Source organism: Phyllobates terribilis, unplaced genomic scaffold (genome assembly GCF_046119375.1).
Source record: "Phyllobates terribilis strain yellow unplaced genomic scaffold, ASM4611937v1 Scaffold_1__5_contigs__length_1240528914, whole genome shotgun sequence".
Lineage (NCBI taxonomy): Eukaryota > Metazoa > Chordata > Amphibia > Anura > Dendrobatidae > Phyllobates > Phyllobates terribilis.
In genome coordinates this window covers 943676876-943703929 of record NW_027362761.1, presented here as the reverse complement: position 1 = coordinate 943703929, position 27054 = coordinate 943676876, and the positions used below count along the sequence as shown (strand labels likewise).

General features: G+C 42.5%; 2 protein-coding genes across 5 annotated transcripts in view; one reads left to right on the top strand and one right to left on the bottom strand.

Moving 5' to 3' along the window:
* Positions 1 to 126: 126 nt before the first annotated feature.
* On the bottom strand, positions 127 to 27054 carry RAB33B (RAB33B, member RAS oncogene family). Of its 2 annotated transcripts, XM_073641847.1 has the most exons (4): positions 26780 to 27054; positions 15619 to 15726; positions 9757 to 10021; positions 127 to 3801 (listed from the first exon to the last, which is right to left on the bottom strand). In XM_073641847.1, the coding sequence occupies exons 2-4, from the start codon at positions 15693 to 15695 to the stop codon at positions 3367 to 3369; spliced, it is 777 nt and encodes a 258-aa protein (XP_073497948.1). In that variant the 5' UTR covers positions 15696 to 15726; positions 26780 to 27054; the 3' UTR covers positions 127 to 3366. The 2 variants fall into 2 exon arrangements, with proteins under 2 accessions (XP_073497948.1, XP_073497956.1); XM_073641855.1 differs by lacking the exons at positions 15619 to 15726; positions 26780 to 27054 and adding an exon at positions 14536 to 14765.
* LOC141155138 (malate synthase-like) overlaps positions 24045 to 27054 on the top strand; it is a 35499-nt gene continuing 32489 nt past the window's right edge. For all 3 annotated transcript variants that reach the window (XM_073641834.1, XM_073641826.1, XM_073641819.1), the window contains exons 1-2: positions 24045 to 24171; positions 25083 to 25211. In XM_073641834.1, the coding sequence (XP_073497935.1) occupies positions 25086 to 25211 (126 nt within the window). In that variant the 5' untranslated portion in view covers positions 24045 to 24171; positions 25083 to 25085. The remainder of the gene's footprint in view (positions 24172 to 25082; positions 25212 to 27054) is intronic.

Genomic DNA, 27054 nt, shown 5'->3' with positions numbered 1-27054 from the left:
TTTACAGTCACTGAGGGTAACACACACACACACACACCTCTCTTCTTAAACTGTCTGGGGATTTTCTGAAAAAGGACAACCCCCTTAAACTCTCGCGAAAAAAAATTAAGAAAAACAGAAGTCCTCTAAATATTAGCATTTTTTTATTGGAATCTAAAGTTTAGCATAAAGTCATAACAAAAGAAAATAATGTGAGATCGCAATGAATTAAGTTATGTTAATTTCTAAAGCATCATTTCCATGGCCAACACATGTTAGCTTGTATAAGGAGCCAATGAAAACGTTGATTGCACATTCAAAAATGAATTTGAGAACAAGATAGACAGACAGTAAAGACATTGCATAGTTTATGAACTGTTGGGAAATAAACACATGAAAAATGCATACCCAGAATTCCCTTTTAAACAAATGACTTTTTAAATCACTTTTTTTAGCCTCTAATGATGGACAATACAATAAATGTATCATAATGTCAAATGTCAACTAAAATAAAAAACCTGAAATGTCAACAATGCAATATCTGGAATGTAAGAGGTTTTATAAGTGATAGTAGACAGCTCAAACAGGATAAAAAAACATGCAGCAAAGCAATATTTCAAACATTTGAGTACAGACTAAAAAGCAGCTAAACCTTTATAAGAAGTTTTTTTTTTCCAGATTTCAGTGTCCTTCTAATTAAAAGCAGATAGATGGGAGTCTGGGTCCCGAGACCACCACCAATTGCTCAAAATCCCTCAACCACCTTACCCCACTGAGAGGTACGCAGCTCAGACGACAGGCATGCACAGATCGCAGTACAGCTTAAGGAGAAAGCAGAGGCTAAGATATGAAGTCTATGCTTTCTATTGAATCCATACCCTGCTGTTTGTGCGCTCCTGTCTGCTGAGCCAAGCATCTCTTGGGAAAAGGGGGATTTTGAGAGATCGGCAAGTCTCTTACTGATCAAATTGTCATTTTAAGGGCACTTAAATATGCAAAAAAAGGTTTACCTTTTTAAGTCTAACCCCTCTAATTCTAGAAGTTGTTTTCCCTTATTTTATGGTTCCCTTTAATTAGGCGAACAAAGTGCTGCAAAATCAGAATTCCTGTTTCCTAGCAAAAAGAAGTGCTCACATGTTTTCTTATTGATAGCAAATCCTTACCATAGGTCATCAGCGTGTGATCCGAGAAGAATCACATCCAGAATCCTACTGATCAGCAGAACAAAGACGGCAACACGTCCATATCCATGTGGTTTGTCTGATATGGCAGCCAAGACGCTGTTCCCTTGCCCAATAGACAGTCATATGTTGCTGACCTTTTGTCCTGCTGGTCAGTTGCTTTCAAGAATCAACAGTCATCTAGTGCTGATCCATGGATTAAACATTCATGGCCTATTTTAAAGGACATGCCATCATAAAATCCAAGTAAATCTCACTTCATAGTTTTGAAAGCCTGAATAGATCGAGAAAATAATGATCAGAAATGGATGAGAAAAGCAAACTATGCCGATAACAGACACACACATCATAATTTTACTTTTAAAATGCAATAGGTGGGCACTGCTGAAAATACATCTACACACTACATGAAGTGACTCTTCTAAATGTTCTGCAGCAGAAAACACAAATTATCAGCAGCTAAAAACTGGAGAAAAAAAGAAGACATTTCAAGCCCAATGATTTCATTTTGGTCAAAAGGATTCTTCTCTGATTATTCACCTATGAATGATGGAAATTTGTAACAAGTATGGATTTCAATAATTCACAGTATTCTCACTACAGTGATCAGGTTGCGTTTAGGATGGAGTGAAGGCAAGCAGTGGCACGAAACCGGTCTTGAAATTCCAACTTCCAGATTGAGGCGACAATGTGCCAGAAGAGCCACAATCTGCATTTTGCTGTTCGGACTACATTTGTAGAAGGTCTCACTGCGGTATCTCTCCAAAAAGGACAAATCTGCTTAGAATATCCAGCTATGTTTATAGAGATTGGGCTCTATTCTTACCAACATCAGAGAAGCCCATTACAAAAACAGGGACAGAGACCAAAAAAAGAACAGTAGAAAGTTTGGAAGCACTTTCACTTATTTCCATATCTGGTTAAGAATAATGGAACGTAACAAGGACAGATGCCTCCAAATCTAATGAAGACACGAGAAAAATAAGGCTGCATTTACCCTGTTGTAATAACAGCAGACCACATCCCAGCATAGGAAAAAAAACATAGGTTTCCCTTTTCTCTGATTTGGTTTCCATTTTAGGCATGAAGAATACAGTACTCACAAAAAATAGTGTGAGGGCAGCCTCACCAAGAGGAAAAAAAAATAAAATAAAAAATCACTATTAATAGAAAGCACTTTGCTTATATTGTCAAGACGACAAGAATTTAGCACATACGAACATATATATATATTCTGAACTATAAGACATGGTGGTGCATGTAACCCAGTATTCCCTGTTTTAATAATGCTTGTAAAATATTTAGTGCATCATCTAATCACTAGTACACAGCAAAATACTTGACATGAATAGGAGTCATAAAGGTAGTGCTTTTAAACAGTTAAAATGACATTTAAAATTGTTGTGCTAGATTATCTATACTTTTTACCATCTAGTCCCTTTAATACATAAAATGAAAGCAGTTCTTCAGATTAAGTAGCAAACTATGGTGAAGGGTACAAGGACGAGGTGAAAGATAAAACAATAAGCTTGTGCTAGTCTTGGCAACGCATGAGAGTCACAGTCCAGGCAACGTGCAGAGCTTCTCAGTCTTGTTTCAAGGATCAGTTCAGCTAGTCTGGCTGCAGAAGAGGAAGGAAATGACCTAGCCTGACTCCAATCACTCACTCACTTCATATATATAACGGTATGCAATCCCTGGCAGCAGCAATATGGTCACAGGCACATGGAGAAACCTGCTATGAACCAGGTCTGAACCCAACAAGGCACTACCAGCCTACTGTGCACACAGCTTGTGTCCTTCACTAACACGAGGAGCCAGAGCTGTTTGAGGACAAAAAAAAATACAAATGTAGAAGAAACAAAAACACAGAAAAGTCTCAGATAAATGCAGTTTAGCTGATACAAAAGAGTAATGCACAGTGAACACTTCTCAGAATTAAAACAAAAATAGTACTGGCCAAAACAGGTTATGTTATTTGAGAATTGGAGAAAAATAAAAGTACAATTTCATTGACTGTTTCTGAACAGCCCACGCTACAATAATGGGTACAAAGAGGCTCACTACAAGACCCCTGAATAGCTCATGCCGTAGGTTGACCTCCATAAAACCATGCATCTTCCCGGTGGCCATGTAACCACGTAGATTTCTGCTTCAACGGTACCTGTAAAATGCATTCCACATTTTAGTCTAGTAAAACTCAAATCTAGCAACCGCATGGAAAAGACGTCTTGGCTCCAGAATTTAGCTCTACTGTATTTTCTGGAGGCTGGCTCAAAACCAGTGGCTTATGACTCTTCAGCTTGTGCGCCAGTGTCATGAATATAGCTTCAACATGGTCATTGGTATTCTTGGCAGAGGTTTCAAACATTGGCATGCTGTGTAAATCAGCAAATTTTTGAGCCAAGTCCGTGGGTACTTGAATGGAGTCCTTTAGGTCACATTTATTTCCAACCAGAATTCGGGGCACATCATTGGTAAGTAAATGGCGCTTGCACTCCTCTATCCAGGCTGGTAAGCTCTGGAAACTTGCCATGTTGGTGATGTCATACACAAAAACCACAGCATGTACATTCCTATAGTAGTGCTGTACCATGCTCTTGCGAAAGCGTTCTTGTCCAGCTGTGTCCCATAGCTGAATCTGTAAAAAAAAAAAAAAAAAAAAAAAAAAGCACAAAGCAAAAAATGAAATATCACAATAAATGCTTGTGGTATAAAAAGAAAAATATTTTATTAATATGGTGGCAATTTCAAAAATTGGTAGGTTTCTTTAAAGTGTACCTGTCAGTTTAGACGACTTGAGAATAAGCTGTTGTGTGTGCGCGCATGAGGGTTAATACTTTTTGGCCATTATAGACCCTGTATCATGCAGTTTTCCCTCAGCAGGCTCTAATTTTCAGGTGTCTGAGTGAGTAAAGACTTCCCACTATGATGGACCCCCAAAACAGTATGCAGAGACATGAGGGATTCCTGCTCACCTATGTTCAGAAGCAGGTGCATTATAGGAAAACATTATACAGCAGTACTGAGCAGTGTATATGGGAAACCAACCATTGGTTATAATAAAACACTTTGTATAAAGCAGCAACATTGCCTGTGCGTCTCAGCCTCTCTCTCACACTCCCCTCTGTTTCAAAAAGGTAGCTGTAATTTTATACCTCAGTGAACTGGAAGTTAACCTAGTCTTGCTAAATGATTTTAGCGGCATTTCTGAGTGAATCAATTAGCTCAGGAGGCAGGGGAAGAGAGGAAATGAAGCACAAAAGTGGCCAAAACTTGATTTCTGCACTTACCATAAAATCAGTTTTTCATTAAATACATTGGGGGAAAACAGGATCATGGGTATATGCGTTGCCACCAAGGGCCCAATAATATGGAGAAAATAAGGTGTTAGTGCTGCCTGGTGGACTAAACCCCCTCCTCAGACACTAGGCAGCTCTGTTTAGTGCCAAAAGCAGGATGAGGGCAATAGTAAAAATTCTATACTAAAAGACAATCAGGAACCAACATGACTTGAACCAGCTGAAGAAAAACACAGACAACTAAACTAACCCTGAGACAAGAGAACGAGAATAGGGTGGGAGAGGTGTCCCCAATGTATTCAACACGGATTTTTCAGTAAATACAAAAATCAAATTTTCTCATTAATAGCATTAGGAGACAAGACCATGTGGCAAAACAGGTAACCATGTGGATGATCTAGCAGACAGTGGTGTGCTGCACCTTATGATGGCATCGACTGAAGCCATATATGGATCTTGTAAAATCTGACGAAAGGTGTGGACAGAGACTCAAGTGGCAAGCTTGCAGGTCTGAACCTGAGACAGAGATTTGATGCTTGCCCACCCAGGAGGCCCCAACTACCATACAGAATGAGAACGCAGATGCTTGGAAGGATAGGTGCAATGCGCCAATCTCTAGAAGATCTTACTTGTGTTAGTGAAAAGTCAGCATGCGAGTAAGGAAATTGCAGGAAACATTTCCTTGAAGGAGTCAAGGCTGAGGCCAGCATACCAACCAGACAAAAGAAAGGAAAAATCCTAGGAACAGAGAACGCCATGGTATGGAAGTCTCTTTATTTCCATCAGCCCAGTAGTACCTCAAAAGGTACAGAGGTAAACTTTGGCAAATTGCGGCTTAAGAGCTCTCAATGTAGTCTGGACAACAATGTCAGACAGACCCTTGGATCTCAGAACCTCGGCTTCAACAATCATACCGTTAAATGCTGCAGAGGCAAAGTGGCGGTGGAATACAGGACCTTGTGAAAGAAGGTCATGAGGAGGAGGAAAAGGTCACAAAGTCTGACCATGTAAACCAGCACCATTAGGATTGCCAAAGTGACCTCTGCCTTGACTCAATGGGGAATGCAGGGAAGCATTAAAAGAAAAGAAAGAAAAAAAAAAAAAAAGGGAGAAAGAGCAGAGGGATCTCTGCCCATATAGGGACTGGAGAATTTACAGTAAGGGACTTTGTGACATAGTTTGGAACCTTGTGATTGAGATGGGACACAAAGAGGACCACGTTGGGAGTGCCCCAGTGATGGCAGGGCTGACTGAAGACCTCTATGAAGAGAACCCATCTCCAGATTTTCTCAGCTGAGAACGTTTGCGGAAGGAATGGAGACCATGCAGAGCTGGAATGTAAGACTCCGCCCACTAAGCAATCAAATTGTCTGTCTGTATTTGAAATGTATGTTCCTTGAAAAAGGGAGGGCCAATGGGAGGGAGTCATAAAAATAGGTCTCAGTTTCAGAAAGTTGATCTGGAGGTGGGATGCCTTCAGAGACCAAACATCTTTGAAAACTGACACCATCTTGCTCCAAATCTTCATACAAAAAGATGGATGGTGCACAAGAACTCCATCAGCAACAAATCACTCCAGCACAACAAAAGGAGAGCTTGTCAGGTGGAAGGAAAACAAGACCCATCTGGGGTGTTGAAGGTGATGGGCAGAAGATTCAGATGGATGCTGGATAGCGTCAGACATTGCATTACATCATGGTCAGTTGATGATGCAGCCAAAGAGCTCCAAGTATCCAAGGTGATTTGAAGACCAGAAGAATTCTCATCTCTGGACAGGACCTTTATCAAAAGATCTTCCATATAAGGACTGATTTACACCCCTCTGGCATGCAGTAATGGGAATTCTGCTCAGACTCAGAGTTAGAGTTGCTCCCTAGGGTCTCGGATTGGGCAGGGGGAAAAGCGGTGTCATCTGCTGTGGCTCTGTCCCGGAATGGTCAGGGAAGACCAAATAGGATGTGTGCATAGAAATCCTACGTCTCTTGTGAGAGTGGCAGGGGCTGACTTCTCAGGCTCTATGTCAGATGGTGCCGATTGGGCTACTGAAAGCTCACAGGTCAAACTGGGCTGGCAAGTGCTCTTAGGAAACAATAATGGATTGTGAGTATCCTGAGTGAAAGACTGGACCCATTCTGGGGGTGCTCAGGTCCTGAAAGGTATCCGAGGATTCCTGGCTGACTGTTTTGCAAACGTTTGACACAGCGCAGGAAAAAAAAAAAAAAAAAGTAGTATATAACCAGTGTGGCAGAAGGTTGACTGTGTGTGTTGGGGCTTTAAGCAACTGGCTCTTCCATATGAATGCAGCTTATGGGGAGGAAGAGACACAGAAAATGTGCCTGCAGAAATATGAGAAATATGGTCACAACCTGGGTAAAAAAAAAAAAAAAAAAACTTGTGAAAATAAGCCTTAGTAAATCGCATGAAAGCACTAAAGGTAGGGGAAAAAGCTCACTCTACAATACCTCCTGGTCCTACGCAAAGTAAGGGAAATGGGGTTAGTCAGGGGAAATACCAGGCCAACATAGGCACGAAATGAAAGTTGCTGTGGGTACATCGGGTGCCTTGATTAGTAAGACTACCCAACCGTCCGTGCGGTACCCATGGTGTTCAGAATTTTTTTTTTTTTTTTTTTTTTTTTATCCATTGGCACTTAATGTATAAGTTCAAAGCAGATGAAACTAGTATGGAACTCTAAAGTACAAAGTAAGACTTCTGTGTTTCATGAATACCCATAGACTTTAAAGGAGTATTCCCATCTCCAAGATCCTATCCCAATATGTAGTAGGAATAAATAATTAATAATAAATAATAATAATAAATAATAAATAGCAAATACCTCCCAATAGTTCTTCTGATTTGCTACGTCTCTTTCCTCATATGCAGGCATTGCAGGACCTTAGGTATCCATGGTTATGACCATTGGTATAGTGAGTTAGTTAGTTGTTAGTGGTCATAACCATGGATACCTTTAGGTCCTGCAATACCCTGTACATGAGGAAAGAGACAAAGTGAATGAGAAAAACTATACTACATTTCTAATTGGAGGGATTTGTTAATATTATTATTACACCTACTACATATTGGGATAGGATCTTGGAGATGGGAATACCCCTTTAAATGGCTGCATCTGATCCATAAAATCAGATTTTTAAAAGTGATGAGTTTATGGATCAATGAACCTCTATGCGTCAGTGGGCAGTCTGAGAAGAAAAAAAAAAAAAACACAGCACCAGGCTGTGTGTGAACATAGCCTGAAACTGAGCTTCCTGGTGTCTGAGGAGAGGGTATAGCCTACCAGACAGCACTAACATCTTTTTTTTCTACCTAGTGTTGAGCCTCCCAGTGGCAAGGCATATACCCACAATCCTGTGTTCCCCAATGCTATTAATGGGTAAGAAGCAGATTTCTCTGATCAGATACATTACAAAGTTTCTTATATTCAACTTTACTATTGATTTATGCAGAGTTTTTTGATATAACAGTGATCATTTTACTTTAAAAAGTTTGTTGCGGATTAGAAAAATCTGTCTGTCTTCTTCCAGAGACAACAGAACTCTTGTCCATATGTTGTTACGGCATTATTCACTTGAATTAAGCTGCAATACCAGACACAGCTTATGAACAAGGGTGGCCCTTTTCTGGAAAAAAGTAACCAAGTTTAATTTAAAGGTTCTACAACTCCTTTAAAGCGAACCTGTCATAAGGACTGTGCTAAGTAAACTACATACACTGTAAGGTGGGCGACATTACACTGATTAAAATGATACCCGAGTTGATGAAATCCATCCTGCGGTTGTGGTGTAATCTTTATTTGCAGTTTGCAGATAATTAGGCTATGTGCCCACGTAGCAGATTTGATGCAGAGCATTTTTGCCTCTGGCAGAAAAAACGCATGCAGATTTACATGCGTTTTTTCTGCGAGAGAGAAGCGTTTTTGCATGCGTTTTTTCAAGCACTTTTCCAAGCGATTTTGAGCATCACTTGGAAAAGTGCTTGACAAGTTGATCACACAATATAAATCCATGCAATATAAATCCAACGTTAAAAAAAAAAACAAAAAAACTGTATATTCACCTCTCCGGCAGCCCCCAGTCTGCTCTCCGGTCTCCTCCCGGCCGCGTCTTCTTTCGTCAGCATCCCGCAGTGTACTGTCAGGACCTGCGGTGACGTCAGTTAGCTGATGTTCACGCAACCATCACCTGACAGCCGACGTCAGCGGTCACGTGACCATCAGGTGACTAAATGACGTCACCGCAGGATGCTGAAGAGAGAAGACGCGGCCGGGAGCAGACCGGGGGCCGCCGGAGAGGTGAATATACAGGTTTTGTTTATTTTTAACTTTTTTATTTCTTTTTTTCACCGCGTGGTAGCCGGGATGAAGAGGAGTTGTAGTCTCCTCTTCATCCCAGGTGCAACACGCACCGCGATTACGCTGCATGGCAGACTGTTTTACAAGCGTTTTTGCGGGCGTAAATACGCCGCAAAAACGCTACGTGGGCACATAGCCTTAGATTCTCCTGCTCTGGGACAGGCCTGTGTGTGGGGCTTTCTTTGGTGCTCTGCCATTATCTTCATCATTGTGGCTTAAATGACAGGTCACTGATCCTTCAGTGACCTGCCTCCTATTTTAAATACTGGGTTTGTGTGCAGTTCATAGTGTGCTCCATTTTGCTGGAGTTAAAAATTTTTTTTTTTTTAAAGACCAGAATATGAACTGCGCAAGCATTTATAATAGGAGGCAGGTCACTGAGGGATCAGTAACCTGTCATTTAAGCCCATAAGGATGACTATGAGAACAGAGCACTAAGAATAAACCCGCCCCGAAGCACGAGCATATCATTATCTCCAAACTGCAATCAAAGATTAAACAACCACAGGACGGATTTCATCAACCAAGGTATCATTTTAATCAGTGTAAAGGAGCCAACCTGATAGTGTATGTAGTTTACTGAGGACAATCCTGCTGACAGGTTCCCTTTAAGTTACATTTTGTTCCCTTGACGGCTGCTAAAAGCAGAGAACATTTTGAAGCAAGTGCCAACATCTAGACATGTTATAAGGAGGCGCAGATCCTGTGTACATGGACTGCAAGTGGAATAATTTATTTATTTAAATACTTGGTCTACCAATAAAACCTGAGGATTGGAAAATAAAGGAGCACTGATTTTCAAGATACCAGATCTGTACCACTTGAGAAATGTTTTTCAAATCTTTAGAAGAGTTATATCTACATTTAAAATCAAGCATTTCCCGAGGGTCTCTCCTTCACCACTCATTCATGCACTCTCCATTACCTTTATTCTTTCTCCATCTATTTCTACACACCTCTCCCTAAAGTCCACACCGATGGTGGCCTCTGTCCGTTCAGGGAAATAGCTGGTGCAGAAGCGGTACGTCAGGCAGGTCTTTCCCACATTGGAATCACCAATCACAATGATCTTAAAAATCCGGGCCCGGGTCGATCCATAGGAGCATGTGCTGTTGATACTAGCTTCCAAGGATGATTCTAGTCCTCTGTCTCCACCAGTGGCTGAAGACATATTTACCCACAAGCAAATGCTGAAAAAGAAATAGTGAGAATGAAAGTTAAGTCAATCCAGCCAAGTCAGGCTGGGACAGCAAGCAATACGCAGTTAGATTACCTAATATAGGCCATAAGTGACATGGTCACTTACACAGGTTCTGCATGAGAAGAACCCAGTCCTAATAAACGACAGCAACTCACTATATGAGGGGTGCACAAACATTTTTTTTTTTTTTTTTTTGTCCAAGGACCACATTATCGTACTGAACCAACCTGGGGACTGCAATAAAAATTAAACGGGTATTACCTTCTATGACATATTGAAAGTATATACCATAAATGTATCCTGTATGTAGAATTTGTACCTCTTATCTCCAAAATTCAGCACTCTAATGGTACATTCACACCGCTTATATACGAGGATTTAAACATAGATTCTGCACTTAAATTCACAAGAAAAACCAAGTCAAATACTCTTAATATGTTTCCGACTGATATTAATGGGATAAGCTCCTTTAGTGAACACAGCGCTGTTTTTTTTCACGTTATTTTGATCATTTCGCAGTAAACTAATAGGAAGAGTATTCAAACAGTATTTAAAGCATTTTTATGTGGATTAGCAGTAAAATCCTGTTGTAAATCCTCGTAAAAAACTGTGCATAGCCCCTAAAGAGGAAGAGATCATTCATGCACATGGCCCTCTTCAATAGGTTATGGGGTCTGTGCCTACAGCCTAATGATTCAGAACTCCCATAAACTACAGTGGAAGGAGCCACAGACACGGAGGGACACCTGTCTAATCCACATTCTAGTTTCTGCAGTGCCAAACTTGTTACGAGACCCCATTCTCCTGATGTATGTCCAGAGATGTCTACCAAGGTCACCATTAGTACTTGCCAGTCTCTGCTCCTCAGCAGCTGCCACCACTCTTCTGTGTGTGACTGCCCACAGTTAACCTGTCACTCAAGCATTTTTCAGACGGTCGGAGGCCACACAGAATGGCACTGGGGGCCGCAGGTTGTGCACTCCTGCACCATATGCTTCATGGGTAAAATTCTGCAATGGAGCGGAGATCTGAGAGACAACGGCCCTGATTCATCATTTCCTTTGCACCTTTTTTTGGTCGTCTCCACCCAATTTACTACTCTTTTTGCGCATCTCTTATATTTGCTTGCCTGTTTTTATTTTTCGCTTTGTGGCCAGAGCTTTGTGATTTCAGATGTTTTCGCCAGATTCATCAATTGCAACTTTTTAGAAAGTCACTAAATTTGACACAATTTCACTCCAGTCACCCACCTTGTGTATTTTTAGATAGGCCATTTTGCCGCAATTTTTGCGACTTTTGGCACCAAAAGTCACAAAAATGCTTCAAGATGGGGAAAAAGCCCATTCTTGACTTTGCACCAAATTCATGAATAGCTTGTGCCATTTTGATGAATTTGGTGGCTAAAATGGCAACTTATACTACAAAACAAAAAAGGAAAGGGACTTAAAAACCCTGCAAATGATGAATCAGGGCCAATGTCCCTACAGCTGACGTTACGGTTAGTTTGAACCCCCTGAGGGGGTATGAAATACACATTGGGGCACAGCCAGTGAAGGACATCAGACTTTGGAAGACCAAATATTACTCTATATATGCAGAAAAAAAGGCAGCAATCCCAAGTTGATATAAAAAGTGTTGTATTGTAGGGCACAAAATGCGACATTTCAGCACAGTACCACAAATACATCTGAAGCTCTAAAGGGGTTTTATAATGAGAGAAAATGTGCAAAAATATACAATGCTCAAAAAAAGGGAACACTCAAATAACACATCCTAGATCTGAATGAATGAAATATTCTCATTGAATACTTTGTTCTGTACAAAGTTGAATGTGCTGACAACAAAATCACACAGAAATAAATCAATTGAAATCAAATTTATTAACCAATGGAGGCCTGGATTTGGAGTCACCCCCTAAATTAAAGTGGAAAAACAGGCTGATCCAACCATGATGTAATGTCCTTAAAACAAGTCAAAATGAGCCTCAGTATTGTATGTGGCCTCCACGTGCCTGTATGACCTTCCTACAACACCTGGGCATGCTCCTGATGAGGTTGCGGATGGTCTCCTGTGGGATCTCCTCCCAGACCTGAACTAAAGCATCCGCCAACTCCTGGACAGTCTGTGGTGCAACGTGACGTTGGTGGATGGAGCGAGACATGATGTCGCAGATGTGCTCAATCAGATTCAGGTCTGGGGAACAGGCGGGCCAGTCCATAGCTTCAATGCCTTCATCTTGCAGGAACTGCTGACACACTCCAGCCACATGAGGTCTGGCATTGTCCTGCATTAGGAGGAACCCAGGGCCAACCGAACCAGCATATGGTCTCACAAGGGGTCTGAGGATCTCATCTCGGGACCTAATCGCAGTCAGGCTACCTCTGGCGAGCACATGGAGGGCTGTGTGGCCCTCCAAAGAAATGCCACCCCACACCATTACTGAACCACTGCCAAACCGGTCATGCTGGCAGCAGATCGCTCTCCACGGCGTCTCCAGACTCTGTCACGTGTACTCAGTGTGAACCTGCTTTCATCTGTGAAGAGCATAGGGCACCTGTGGCGACTTTGCCAATCCTGGTGTTCTGTGGCAAATGCCAAGCGTCCTGCACAGTGTTGGGCTGTGAGCACAACCCCCATCGGTGGACGTCGGGCCCTCATACCACACTCATGGATTCGGTTTCTAACCATTTGTGCAGACACATGCACATTTGTGGCCTGCTGGAGGTCATTTTGCAGGGCTCTGGCAGTGCTCCTCCTGTTCCTCCTTGCACAAAGGCGGAGGTAGCGGTCCTGCTGCTGGGTTGTTGCCCTCCTATGGCTCCCTCCACGTCTCCTGGTGTACTGGCCTGTCTCCTGGTAACGCCTCCAGCCTCTGGACACTACTCTGACAGACATAGCAAACCTTCTTGCCACAGCTCGCATTGATGTGCCATCCTGGATGAGCTTGCACTACCTGAGCAACTTCTGTGCGTTGTAGAGCTACCACGAGTGTGAAAGCACAACCAACATTCAAAAGTGACCAAAACATCAGCCAGAAAGCATTGGTACTGAGATGCGGTCTGTGGTCCCCACCTGCAGAACCACTCCTTTATTGAGTGAGTCTTGATAATTGCCAATAATTTCCATCTATTGTCTATTCCATTTGCACAACAGCATGTGAAATTGATTGTCAATCAGTGTTGCTTCCTAAGTGGACAGTTTGATTTCACAGAAGTTTGATTTACTTGGGAGTTATTTTCTGTTCTTTAAGTGTTCCCTTTATTTTTTTGAGCAGTGTATACATATCCAGCTGTTGAAATACAATTCATTCAAGGCAGCCATCACGGAAGAAGCGGTCAATGTTGATTTTTGGCGATAGTACAGGGAGACGGCTGCACAGAACAATGCTGTGCCTCCCTTGGCAGTATTATGAGCGCAGCTCACACCGGGTTGTGTCGGCTCTTTAGTCCCCACACACGTAACCCATTTATTACAGAAATGCCACCTGCACGACCAGAGCATAGCTATATCATTAGCAGTCTGTAATAGGAAAATAATAAATTGCATTACTTTCCTAAGAACTTTTGCACTGAATGAATTTACTATAATGGTAAAACCCCTTGAATTGACAAGAGCTGCGGTTTTGAGATCTACAGTTTTCTTTTAAGCTGCAGATGTAGGTAGGACTGTCACCCTCAGCAAATTCAAAGTGTGAAATGTGCGGCTCATTCATCGCAATGATATCCACAATCCAAATCTCTGCAGCAGGGATCTTACATGGGAACGCAGCCCAAATCATAGGGCACATTTACAGGTGCTAATCAGCTACACGCCAGCCGATCGGCGGTGGTAATATCCTATTTGGACAGGCCGACCGCTGTTCTAGGAATAGGAAACTAATGTTAATATGACCGGTCTGTGCACATAGATCATCATGTTCTCGGCATCCCCTGGTCACACAGCACTATGCGCTGCTGGGAGATAGGATTTTCTTGGACCCTATAATATGAAGCCCGTTCTTCAGATGGAACGCCTGCATGCACTACAGGCAGTGTGACCGGGGCCTCAGCATCTCCTCAGTCATCAGTGACAGGGCGCAGGGGATTACTTCTGGGAGGTTCACGTTGCGGATCCACCGCAGAACCCGTGATGACCGCCAGATGAAGTAATGCTGCACAATGACGATCACCATGATGGAGAACTGACGGACCCCACTATTCAATGGGACGCCGTCGCTGGTCATCATGGGACGCCGTCGCTGGCACCATTATTTTGTCTTTCCTGTTCCTACAATGAAATGGCAAAATGTAAAGATGAAGCCAGAGACGTCCAACCGGGTGAGTATAGATGCAGCTCAGCCCAGGACACCAGTTGATATCCCTGCTATGTGCCAGGGTCACATATGGGACTGTCAGCAGCGGTCACTGTGCAGACTGGGTGCCGGTTCAGTACCCGGGCAGAGAGCACAGCTGGGGATGGAGCGCGTCCACGTACACATGCAGGGACGCGCCCACAGTCACTCACCTAGCGGGGCTGTTCTGTATCCCCGAGAAATAGCGGACGAGACCGGAGAACCGCTAACCACGGGATCGATGGGGAGGGTGGAAAGAAGCAGTAACCGGCGTCCCTCCTCACTACCGGCCCCCGCTGCCGCAGCTTCCTTTACTGCTGAGTGGCCAGCTGCTTTGGCATTTACTCGCTCCTCCTGAATACACTTCGTCACTATTACTGCCCCTTCTTCTGCCTCCGCCCTGCTGGGATAGGATAAACAAGTCGCCATGTTTGACATGGGTACCAAGAATGTATTTTACAACCTATTTGCCCAAAATAAAGATGGCCGTGCTGACATTTACGTCATCAGCGTGCTGCCGGCGGGCTATGTGAGTGCTATGGTATGGGAGAGTGATTGGCAATGTGTGGCTGGACTGGACGTGGTGGTCATGAGCTTTTCTGGATCTCTGACTCCTCACACAGGACGTGGCTTGTACCTGCTGTACTACAGGTGCTGCCCTGACAGAGGAGATGATACAGGGGCTTATTGGCTCATGTCCACCATCAGCATAGACCACACTGCAGAAGGGCCTCTGTGACCAGTTAGTTTCCTGCTTGCATTGTTCTACTCAGTAGTTCGGAATGGCATTGATATTTCGTCTCTGGGTTCTACAGCTGTCACAGATGTGGGCAGGACTATTAAAGGGAACCTGTCATGTAAAATAACACTAGTAACCTGGAGCTATGGAGTTAATCAGCAGGTTAATAGCGTTCTGAAGTCTCCCTGCACCCACACTGAGAGCCCCACTGCCAGGAGGAAAGTAGATGTTATTCCTTCTGGCAGCCTCCCGCTTTCATCCATTGGGGTGCGGCCGGCGATGCTTCAGTAACCGCTCAGTACATAGCTGTTGTTATAAAGTATTCTAATTTACTGAGATAATTACTTTTGCGTCTTGATTGGCTGTAATCCATAATCATCAACATTAACAGAAATAAACACTTGAAATAGATCACTCTGTTTGTAATGACTCTGTATAATATATGAGTTTCATTTTTTGTATTGAAGAACTGAAATAAATTAACTTTTTGATGATATTCTAATTTATTGAGATGCACCTGTATGTTTCCTCATCTGAACCCAACCGAACACCTATGGGGAATTCTGAAGACAGAAGTTGAGCATCACTCTTCATCAGGGATTCCAGACTCTAAAAGAGGTCGCTCCTGAAGAATGGAAAAAGATAGATGATACAATATGTCCCCAACTTATTCATTACATGCCTAGATGACTTGGTGCGGTCCCTAAAATTCACAGAGATCATACAAAATACTAGATATAGTGATATTTGATGTGGGTTGTATTCATTTTTGCATCAACTAATTTGAGTAAATCTCAAGATTTTGTAATGAAAGTTATATTACTACTTTCATGTTATGAGTTAAAAAGTGTTCCATGAAACTCAAGTCTTGTTGAAAAATTGGAAGTTGTTCTTGTGTCCAGTGAGATATTAAAATCTTACTTTTCAAAAGGGACGTACTCATTTATGCCGAGAACTGTATATGGATACCACATGGAGTCCTTTGGCAACACGCATTACACATGGACTCTCTGGGGAACGCACATTACACATGGAGTCCCCTGGGAACATGCATTACACATGGAGTCCCCTGGGAACACGCATTACACATGGAGTCTCCTGGGAACACGCATTACACATGGAGTCCCCTGGGAACACGCATTACACATGGAGTCCCCTGGGAACACGCATTACACATGGAGTCCTCTAGGAACACGCATTACACATGGAGTCCCCTGGGAACATGTATTACACATGGAGTCCCTTGGGAACACGCATTACACATGGAGTCCCCTGGGAACACGCATTACACATGGAGTCCCCTGGGAACACGTATTACACATGGAGTCCCCTGGGAACACGTATTACACATGGAGTCCTCTGGGAACATGCATTACACATGGAGTCCCCTGGGAACACGCATTACACATGGAGTCTCCTGGGAATATGCATTACACATGGAGTCCTCTAGTAAAACGTATTACACATGGAGTCTCCTGGGAACACGCATTACACATGGAGTCCCCTGGGAACACGCATTACACATGGAATCTCCTGGGAACACGCATTACACATGGAGTCCCCTGGGAACACGCATTACACATGGAGTTCCCTGGGACACACGAATTACACATGGAGTCCCCTGGGAACACGCATTACACATGGAGTCCCCTGGGAACACGAATTACACATGGAGTCCCCTGGGAACACGAATTACACATGGAGTCTCCTGGGAACACGAATTACACATGGAGTCTCCTGGGAACACGCATTACACATGGAGTCTCCTGGGAACACGAATTACACATGGAGTCCCCTGGGAACACACATTACACATGGAGTCCTCTAGGAACACGTATTACACATGGAGTCCCCTGGGAACACGCATTACACATGGAGTCCCCTGGGAACACGCATTACACATGGAGTCCCCTGGGAACACGTATTACACATGGAGTCCTCTGGGAACACGCATTACACATGGAGTCTCCTGGGAATATGCATTACACATGGAGTCCTCTAGGAACACGTATTACACATGGAGTCTCCTGGGAACACGCATTACACATGGAGTCCCCTGGGAACACGTATTACACATGGAGTCCCCTGGGAACACGAATTACACATGGAGTCCCCTGGGAACACGAATTACACATGGAGTCTCCTGGGAACACGCATTACACATGGAGTCTCCTGGGAACACGAATTACACATGGAGTCTCCTGGGAACACGCATTACACATGGAGTCTCCTGGGAACACGAATTACACATGGAGTCCCCTGGGAACACAGATTACACATGGAGTCCTCTAGGAACACGTATTACACATGGAGTCCCCTGGGAACACACATTACACATGGAGTCCTCTAGGAACATGTATTACACATGGAGTCCCCTGGGAACACACATTACACATGGAGTTCCCTGGGAACACACATTACACATGGAGTCCTCTAGGAACACATATTACACATGGAGTCGCCTGGGAACACACATTACACATGGAGTCCCCTGGGAACATATAATATTAAGCACAGTTTGTATAATTTTTAAACTTTATTGGAAAATTGGCTGTCAGCAACTATATGAAAGACATTTTTCCGTTGCGAAAGACATAATACAGGAAAAAAAAATACTGATCTCTTACTGTAATAAAAAAATATGAAAACAATTTGTAGTATCCTCTTTCTATGGGTTGATCATTTGAAAATACAGAGCCAAAGTCTGAAGGTGCAAAACTAAAAGCCTGGTGACGTTTCTGGTTCTGCACGTTGCATTGCTATCGTAAAGCTCGAGCGCGGATTCAAATGAAACAATAGAGCAGTTTTCTACTTCACATACATAATGGCAGCTGTGTTCTGTATGTCATAGTGTACTGTATGAGAAAGGTGTTGCTGAAAATTCTGCAAGTGAAGTTTAGAACCTGACATGTTGACTGTCTTCAGTTCCTGGTGATTTTACAACAAAAATGTGGGTTCTTGGTTATAACCCGACTTGTGCCTATTTACTGACAAGAATGTCGGAATCACCACTCTTGGAGGATGTTTTCCTGGCTTTTTTTTACATTGTATTTTAATTAGTGATACATGTCTTTCCAGATCAGAGGAAAGGTAGAAGAAAAAATATTCTAAAGTCATGAACGAAAATGTTATAATTAGTTCTGTGTCGCTCATTCTCAGGCTTTTATGACGGCCTGTGTTCTTTTAGGCACGGAAGTAATACCGTAATAATAATAATTTCTGTTGTCTATAGTACCATTATATTCTGCAGCACGTTACAATTCAGAGAGTACATGTACAGACAATATCAGACATTATAGCGTAACACATACAGTGGGGAAAATAAGTAGTTGATACACTGCCGACTTTGCATGTTTTCCCTCCTACAAAGAATGGAGAGGTCTGTAATTTTTATCGTAGGTACACTTCAACTGTGAGAGACAGAATCTAAAAATAAAAAACAGAAAATCACATTGTATGATTTTTAAATTGCATTTTATTGCATGAAATAAATATTTGATCACCAGTGAGAATTCTTTCTCTCACAGACCTGTTAGTTTTTCTTTAAGAAGCCCTCCTACTCTGCACTCATAACCTGTATTAATTGTACCTGTTTGAACTAGTTACCTGTATAAATGACACCTGTCCACACACTCAATCAATCACACTCCAACCTCTCCACCATGGCCAAGACCAAAGAGTTGTCTAAGGACACCAGGGACAAAATTGTAGACCTGCACAAGCTAGGAAAACTTGCAAAATCGGCAATGTATGAAATACTTATTTTCCCCACTGTATACATACAGTTGAAACCAGAAGTTTACATACACTATTATAAAAGACACATATGCATGTTTTTCTCAATATCTGACATGAAATCAGAATAAACCTTTCCCGGTTTAGGTGAATTAAGATTACCATAATGCCAATTGCCAGAATAATGAGAGAGAATGTTTTAAGGCATTTTTATTACTTACTGCAAAGTCAAAAGTTTACATATACTAAGATTACTATGCCTTTAAACAATTCTGGACTGCCCATATGATGATGTCATGTGTTTGGAAGCTTCTGATAGGTTTTTTGGCAACATCTGAGTTAATTAGAGACACACTTGTGGAGGTATTTTAATGCACACCTGAAAAACACTGCTTCTTTGTGTAGCATCATGGGAAAGTCTAAAGAAATCAGCCAAGATATCAGGAAGAGAAGTCTGGCTCATCCTAGGATAAAATTTCAAGATACCTGAAGGTGCCTCATTCATCTGTACAAACAATTATACGCAAGTACAAACAAGATGGGAATGTCAAGCCATCATACCACTCAGGAAGGAGACGGGTTCTGTGTCCCAAAAATGAACGTGCTTTGGTTTGACATGTGCATATCAACCCAAAGACAAAAGCAAAAGACCTTGTGAAGATGATGGTGGAAGCTGGTAAGATTTTGTCAATAACCACAGTGAAACGAGTACTGTATCAATATGGGCTGAAAGGCCACTCTGCCAGAAAGAAGCCATTGCTCCAAAAGAAAGATAAAAAAGCCAGATTAATGTTTGCAAATGCACACAGGAACAAAGAACTTAATTTTTGGAGACATGTTCTGTGGTCTGATGAAACTAAAATTGAACTTTTTGGGCATAATGACCATCGTTATGTTTGGAGGAAAAAGGGAGAAGCTTGGAAGCCTAAGAACACCATCCCAACTGTGAAACACGGGGGTGGCAGCATCATGTTGTGGGGTTGTTTTTCTGCAAGAGGGACTGGTGCACTTCACAAAATAGATGGCATCATGAGAAAAGAAGATTATGTGGCAATACTGAAGCTACATCTCAAGACATCAGCCAGGAATTTAAAGCTTGGGCAGAAATGGGTCTTCCTAATAGACAATAATCATAAGCATACTGCCAAAATGGTGACAAAGTGGCTTAAGGATAAAAAAGTCAATGTTTTGGAGTGGCCATCACAAAGCCCTGATCTCAATCCTATTGAAAATTTATGGGCAAAGCTGAAAAGGCAGGTGCGAGCAAAATGACCTACAAACCTGGATCAGTTACACCAGTTTTGTCAGGAGGAATGGGCCCAAATTCCAACCAACTATTGTGAGAAGCTTGTGGAAGGAAATCCCAAACATTTGACCCAAGTCATTCAGTTTAAGGGCAATGGTACCAAATTCTAATGAAATGTATTTAAACTTTTGACTTTGCAGTAAGTAATAAAAATGCCTTAAAACATTATCTCTCTCTCATTATTCTGGCATTTGGCAAATAATAAAAATTATGGTAATCCTAATTGACCTAAAATGAGAGAGGTTTATTCTGATTTCATGTCGGATATTGAGAAAAACATGCATATGGATGGAATAGCAATTTTCAAAGTCATGAAAATACAGAAAAATCTTTAAATGAGAAGGTGTGTCCAAACTTTTGGTCTGTACTATATATATATATATATACAGTATAGACCAAAAGTTTGGACACACCTTCTCATTTAAAGATTTTTCTGTATTTTCATGACTTTGAAAATTGTACATTCACACTGAAGGCATCAAAACTATGAATTAACACACGTGGAATTATATACTTAACAAAAAAGTGTGAAACAACTGAAAATATGTCTTATATTCTAGGTTCTTCAAAGTAGCCACCTTTTGCTTTGATGACTGCTTTGCACACTCTTGGCATTCTCTTGATGAGCTTCAAGAGGTAGTCACCGGAAATGGTCTTCCAACAATCTTGAAGGAGTTCCCAGAGATGCTTAGCACTTGTTGGCCCTTTTGCCTTCACTCTGCGGTCCAGCTCACCCCAAACCATCTCGATTGGGTGTAGGTCTGGTGACTGTGGAGGCCAGGTCATCTGGCGTAGCACACCATCACTCTCCATCTTGGTCAAATAGCCCTTACACAGCCTGGAGGTGTATTTGGGGTCATTGTCCTGTTGAAAAATAAATGATGGTCCAACTAAACGCAAACCGGATGGAATAGCATGCCGCTGCAAGATGCTGTGGTAGCCATGCAGGTTCAGTATGCCTTCAATTTTGAATAAATCCCCAACAGTGTCACCAGCAAAGCACCCCCACACCATCACACCTCCTCCTCCATGCTTCACGGTGGGAACCAGGCATGTAGAGTCCATCTATTCACCTTTTCTGCGTCGCACAAAGACACGGTGGTTGGAACCAAAGATCTCACATTTGGACTCATCAGACCAAAGCACAGATTTCCACTGGTCTAATGTCCATTCCTTGTGTTCTTTAGCCCAAACAAGTATCTTCAGCTTGTTGCCTGTCCTTAGCAGTGGTTTCCTAGCAGCTATTTTACCATGAAAGCCTGCTGCACAAAATCTCCTCTTAACAGTTGTTAAAGAGATGTGTCTGCTGCAAGAACTCTGTGTGGCATTGACCTGGTCTCTAATCTGAGCTGCTGTTAACCTGCGATTTCTGAGGCTGGTGACTCGGATAAACTTATCCTCAGAAGCAGAGGTGACTCTTGGTCTTCCTTTCCTGGGGCGGTCCTCATGTGAGCCAGTTTCTTTGTAACGCTTGATGGTTTTTGCAACTGCACTTGGGGACACGTTCAAAGTTTTCCCAATTTTTCACACTGACTAACCTTCATTTCATAAAGTAATGATGGCCACTCGTTTTTCTTTACTTAGCTGCTTTTTTCTTGCCATAATACAAATTCTAACAGTCTATTCAGTAGGACTATCAGCTGTGTATCCACCAGACTTCTGCACAACAAAACTGATGGTCCCAACCCCATTTATAAGGCAAGAAATCCCACTTATTAAACCCGACAGGGCACACCTGTGAAGTGAAAACGATTTCCGGTGACTACCTCTTGAAGCTCATCAAGAGAATGCCAAGAGTGTGCAAAGCAGTCATCAAAGCAAAAGGTGGCTACTTTGAAGAACCTAGAATATAAGACATATTTTCAGTTGTTTCACACTTTTTTGTTAAGTATATAATTCCACATGTGTTAATTCATAGTTTTGATGCCTTCAGTGTGAATGTACAATTTTCATAGTTATGAAAATACAGAAAAATCTTTAAATGAGAAGGTGTGTCCAAACTTTTGGTCTGTACTGTATGTTCCTTATCTTGGGCCCTATCCTGGTATATATATCCCTCTTTCTGATATATACACTGCTTAAAAAAATAAAGGAAACACTTAAACAACAGAATATATCTCCAAGTAAATCAAACTTCTGTGAAATCAAACTGTCCACTTAGGAAGCAACACTGATTGACAATCAATTTCACATGCTGTTGTGCAAATGGAATAGACAATAGTTGGAAATTATTGGCAATTATCAAGACACCCTCAATAAAGGAGTGGTTCTGCAGGTGGGGACCACAGACCACATCTGAGTACCATTGCTTTCTGGCTGATGTTTTGGTCACTTTTGAATGTTTGTTGTGCTTTCACACTCGTGGTAGCATGAGACGGACTCTACAACCCACAGAAGTTGCTCAAGTAGTGCAGCTCATCCAAGATGGCACATCAATGCGAGCTGTGGCAAGAAGGTTTGCTGTGTCTGTCAGCGTAGTGTCCAGAGGCTGGAGGCGTTACCAGGAGACAGGCCAGTACACCAGGAGACGTGGAGGGGGCCGTAGGAGGGCAACAACCCAGTAGCAGGACCACTACCTTCGACTTTGTGCAAGGAGGAACAGGAAGAGTACTGCCAGAGCCCTGCAAAATGACTTCCAGCAGGCCACAAACGTGCATGTGTCTGTACAAACGGTTAGAAACCGACTCCACGAGGGCCCGATGTCCACAGATGGGGGTTGTGCTCACAGCCCAACACCGTGCAAGACGCTTGGCATTTGCCACAGAACACCAAAATTGGCAAAGTCGCCACTTGCGCCCTGTGCTCTTCACAGATGAAAGCAGGTTCACACTGAGCACATGTGACAGACGTGACAGAGTCTGGAGACGCAGTGGAGAGCGATCTGCCGCCTGCAACATCCTTCAGTATGACCGGTTTGGCAGTGAGTCAGTAATGGTGTGGGGTGGCATTTCTTTGGAGGGCCGCACAGCCCTGCATGTGGTAGCCTGACTGCCATTAGGTACCGAAATGAGATCCTCAGACCCCTTGTGAGACCAGATGCTGGTGCGGTTGGTACTGAGATGTGGTCTGTGGTCCCCACCTGCAGAAACACTTCTTTATTGAGGGTGTCTTGATAACTGGCAATAATTTCCATCTATTGTCTATTCCATTTGCACAACAGCATGTGAAATTGATTGTCAATCAGTGTTGCTTCCTAAGTGGACAGTTTGATTTCACAGAAGTTTGATTTATTTGGAGTTATATTCTGTTGTTTAAGTGTTCCCTTTATTTTTTTGAGCAGTGTATATCCCCCACCCTGGTTTATGTCCCCCGTTCTGCCGCTGTTCTTTAATGCATAGAAAAAAATAAACCATTATACTCACCTTCCCCCCGCAACACGGTGTCCTGTTCTGAAGCCAGCAGCTGTCTTCAGCGTGTAAGCGACGGGAGCGCATGATGTCACTGTCATGCTCCCCCAGTCACATGCATGCCGACATCAGCTGCTGGCCTCTGATTGGCCGGAAGCCTCTATTACTGCACACGGACCCGATGGGTCTGTGCACCGCAACACACTTCAGCTGATTGTGCGTCCTCGGACGCACATCCAGGTGAAGTTTATGCTGGCGTTGGCGGGCCCCTCACCCTCACGGTCCCGGTCGCGACCTCTACTGTCAATGGAATGGTAAAATGGTCCTAAATTTGTGTGTCCACAAAGAGTGGGAAAATATTCAATCAGTCATCTTGTAGGTTTCTTTAGGTTGGTATTGAAAAAAGTTTCTTGCGTCATAATTTCTTGTCAAGTGTAGATTTATAGAGTATCTCTTTCTTTCAAAGCCTATACTCTATGATTGATTCTCTTTAGCCCATTGTAACCTTACCCACATTGCTTGCATATTAAGACTGTTTTTGTCCACATTTTTGCTAATCCAGTAGAAGTCACAGATCAAAGTCTGAGGACATGACTGTTAAATATTGATAGGAAGCGTTTATGCTTCATGGTCTCATTCTTCAGATTAGCGAAATAACACCAGACACACAGGCACTTCCTGAGTGAGTATATACTTGAAAATGACTTCATAGCCTGTACAATATATCTCCACTGATAGCAGCAAAGACTATATAATTTATATGATTCACACCTTGCATGAACAGGAGTCACGGCTTATATTTAGTTATTTTGCTCACTTATACAGCACTTTACAGAAATCATCATCACTGTCCCTCAATAAAAATTCCCTATTACTATGTTTTTGGAGTGTGGGATGAAACCCATGCACACATAGGAGGTGGATACAAAATCCTTGCAGATGCTTTCTTTGGTTGGATTTGAACCCAGGACCCCAGCACTGCAAATGTACAGTGCTAACCACTGAGCCACCGTGCTGCACTCAAAATTTAAAGAAGTCAAATCCTGCCGCTAGAATTAAAGTCATGATTATCAATAGTATGCCTATTTTTTGCCCGACACACGGTATTGGTGCTTCCCATACTTGAGTAATGCCGCCACTAGTAGGTAAGTCCCAATTTAGTAAAAACGGCCTTTAGTGCCATTGCCCTACAAATATTTATAGTGACTCTCGATTAAAGCCCATAGTAAAAGTAATAAAATTAGTACTCACCTAACCCAGTTCCCATGATGAGCCTGCACTGTCAGCAGCACTGCACAGATGGACACATCTCTCCATCCCACCACCACTCAGGTATGAAGAGTCATACAGAGTGAATGGCGGGGACAGAGAGACGATAGATTCATTCTCCGCTGTTCAACTGAATCCTTGGGACAGTTCAACCTAGCTTTTAATAAATGAAACACTGGGGTAGATTACTAAAGGCTATCACATATTCTGTGGTCACTGACGCTAATGTCATGGTATATGGGTCCTTAGCAGGGGTGTAAACTCTAAATTTCAATATGGAAAGCTTTTGTAGACCTAATATAATATATACAAACTGTTTTCTAGGAAATGAACAACGTGGAACTAAGTGACCCTCCATTAGGCCTGGAAAAAGAGTTTGATACACTGCTCACTCCTGATGCCATCCGTTTTCTGGCTCAGCTTACTTCTACATTCAATAATGATGTTGACAAGGTGAGCAATCTTCAGTGCTATTACCACATATAATATATGATACTCATTACATATATATATCTCTCTAATTCAATATATAAAATATTTATACAAAAATATTAGAATAATGTACCTGTTACTGTATTTTATAAGAATATTATTTTGTCTATGGTGAGGTCATAGTACGCATTGCACAATACTCCTTATAATACACATCTGGCTGCTGCAGGTCCTCTTTTTTTAGTCGTGAGACGTTGACATATGAAGTATTCTCTTCCTCTTAAAAACAAGGAACTGCAGCAGCTGAGATGTGCATCCTGTCCTCACTTCTAAGCATTTTGCTGTCTTCTCCTCCTGATGACGTTGGGTCCAGCAGCCCATTTGAAGAGGTCCTTTGCTGCTGAACACTACTGATGATTACTGCCTCCCTCTGTTCTCTATACTATTGATATTCCTATTGTTCTGGCTCCTGAACACTATACATTGGTACCTGTAGTGCTACTTCTGTTTCGTAATCCTGGCTATTCTGGACTTCACTCCTTCCTCAACCTCTGAATACTACTGCTGGTACTCATAGTGCTACTACTATGCTCTAGCCCAGGGCTGGACAATTCATTTTCCTGAGGGCCACATGAGAGACCCTGACCGTTGTGGAGGGCTCACGTAGGCTGAAATTATTTCTGCTCAATATTTTTAACTAATTTACTATAATTATTTTAGATTAAAATTAATTGTATAATTTAATATTGTGCAAAATTAAGCATGCTGACGAGCTGCTACTGCTAATACATGTTACAATAGGGCTGATTGTATTATATATCTTACCAGTAGCAGCTAATCATAACCATATAATTTACTGCTTTTTATAAATCATATTGTCCTGTCATTCAGCCCTTGTACCTTGATCAACAGCTCTCTCTCTCTCTCTCTCATACAGTATGATGTCCCCACAGCCTCCCACAGTGTGATGTATCCACAACCCCCCAAACAGTATAATGTCTCCACAGTCCCTCTTAAACAGTATTATGTCCCCACAGCTATCCCACACACAATATGATGCCCCCACAGCTCCACAACATGGTATGATGGTCCCACAGCTCCCTAGATCAAACAGCCCCCCCAACACACATTACAATTTTCCTCACAGCCCACGCGCACACAGAAATGGCCCCCAAAGCACCCCACAGACAGTTTGTCGGTGATCACAACCTTCTTCACACATTATGATGGGCCTCACAGCCCTTCCTACACATGGTATGACGGTCCTGAAAGTTCCCCACACATGGTATAATGGTCCTCACAGATGGTATAATAAATTTCTCAGGCCGCCTATATATAGTATTATGGTCCTCACAGCATACACAGTATGATCCCCCACACAGTCCCTATAAAAATGATGATTTCACACACAGCCCCCCCTATATACAATATACAGTATGAACCCACACATACAGCCCCTATATACATTATGAGCCCACAAACACAGCCCCCTATATACAGTATGAGCCCCCACACACAGTTCCCCACTCCTATATACAGTAGGTGCCTACACACATTCACACATATAAAAACAAAAAGCAAATACTCACCTTGCTCTCATTCTTCCGATGCTCTGCTCTGGTCTTTGCTATGTGCACGGAGGCTGTGGACAGAAGACGCGATGTAGTAATGTCATCACATCTGTTGTCTCAGTTGCACACACTGAATGGTGTAAGACGGAGCCAGGAGCTCCAGCCTCCACCATCGTATTCCCCACTATCCAGAGGATGCAGATAGCAATGATCGGGACGCTGGGTAAGGAAGGCCCACTGTGTTCAGCCCTTAAGCTGTCTCGGTCTGCACTTTGTCCTGTTTACTAAAGTCT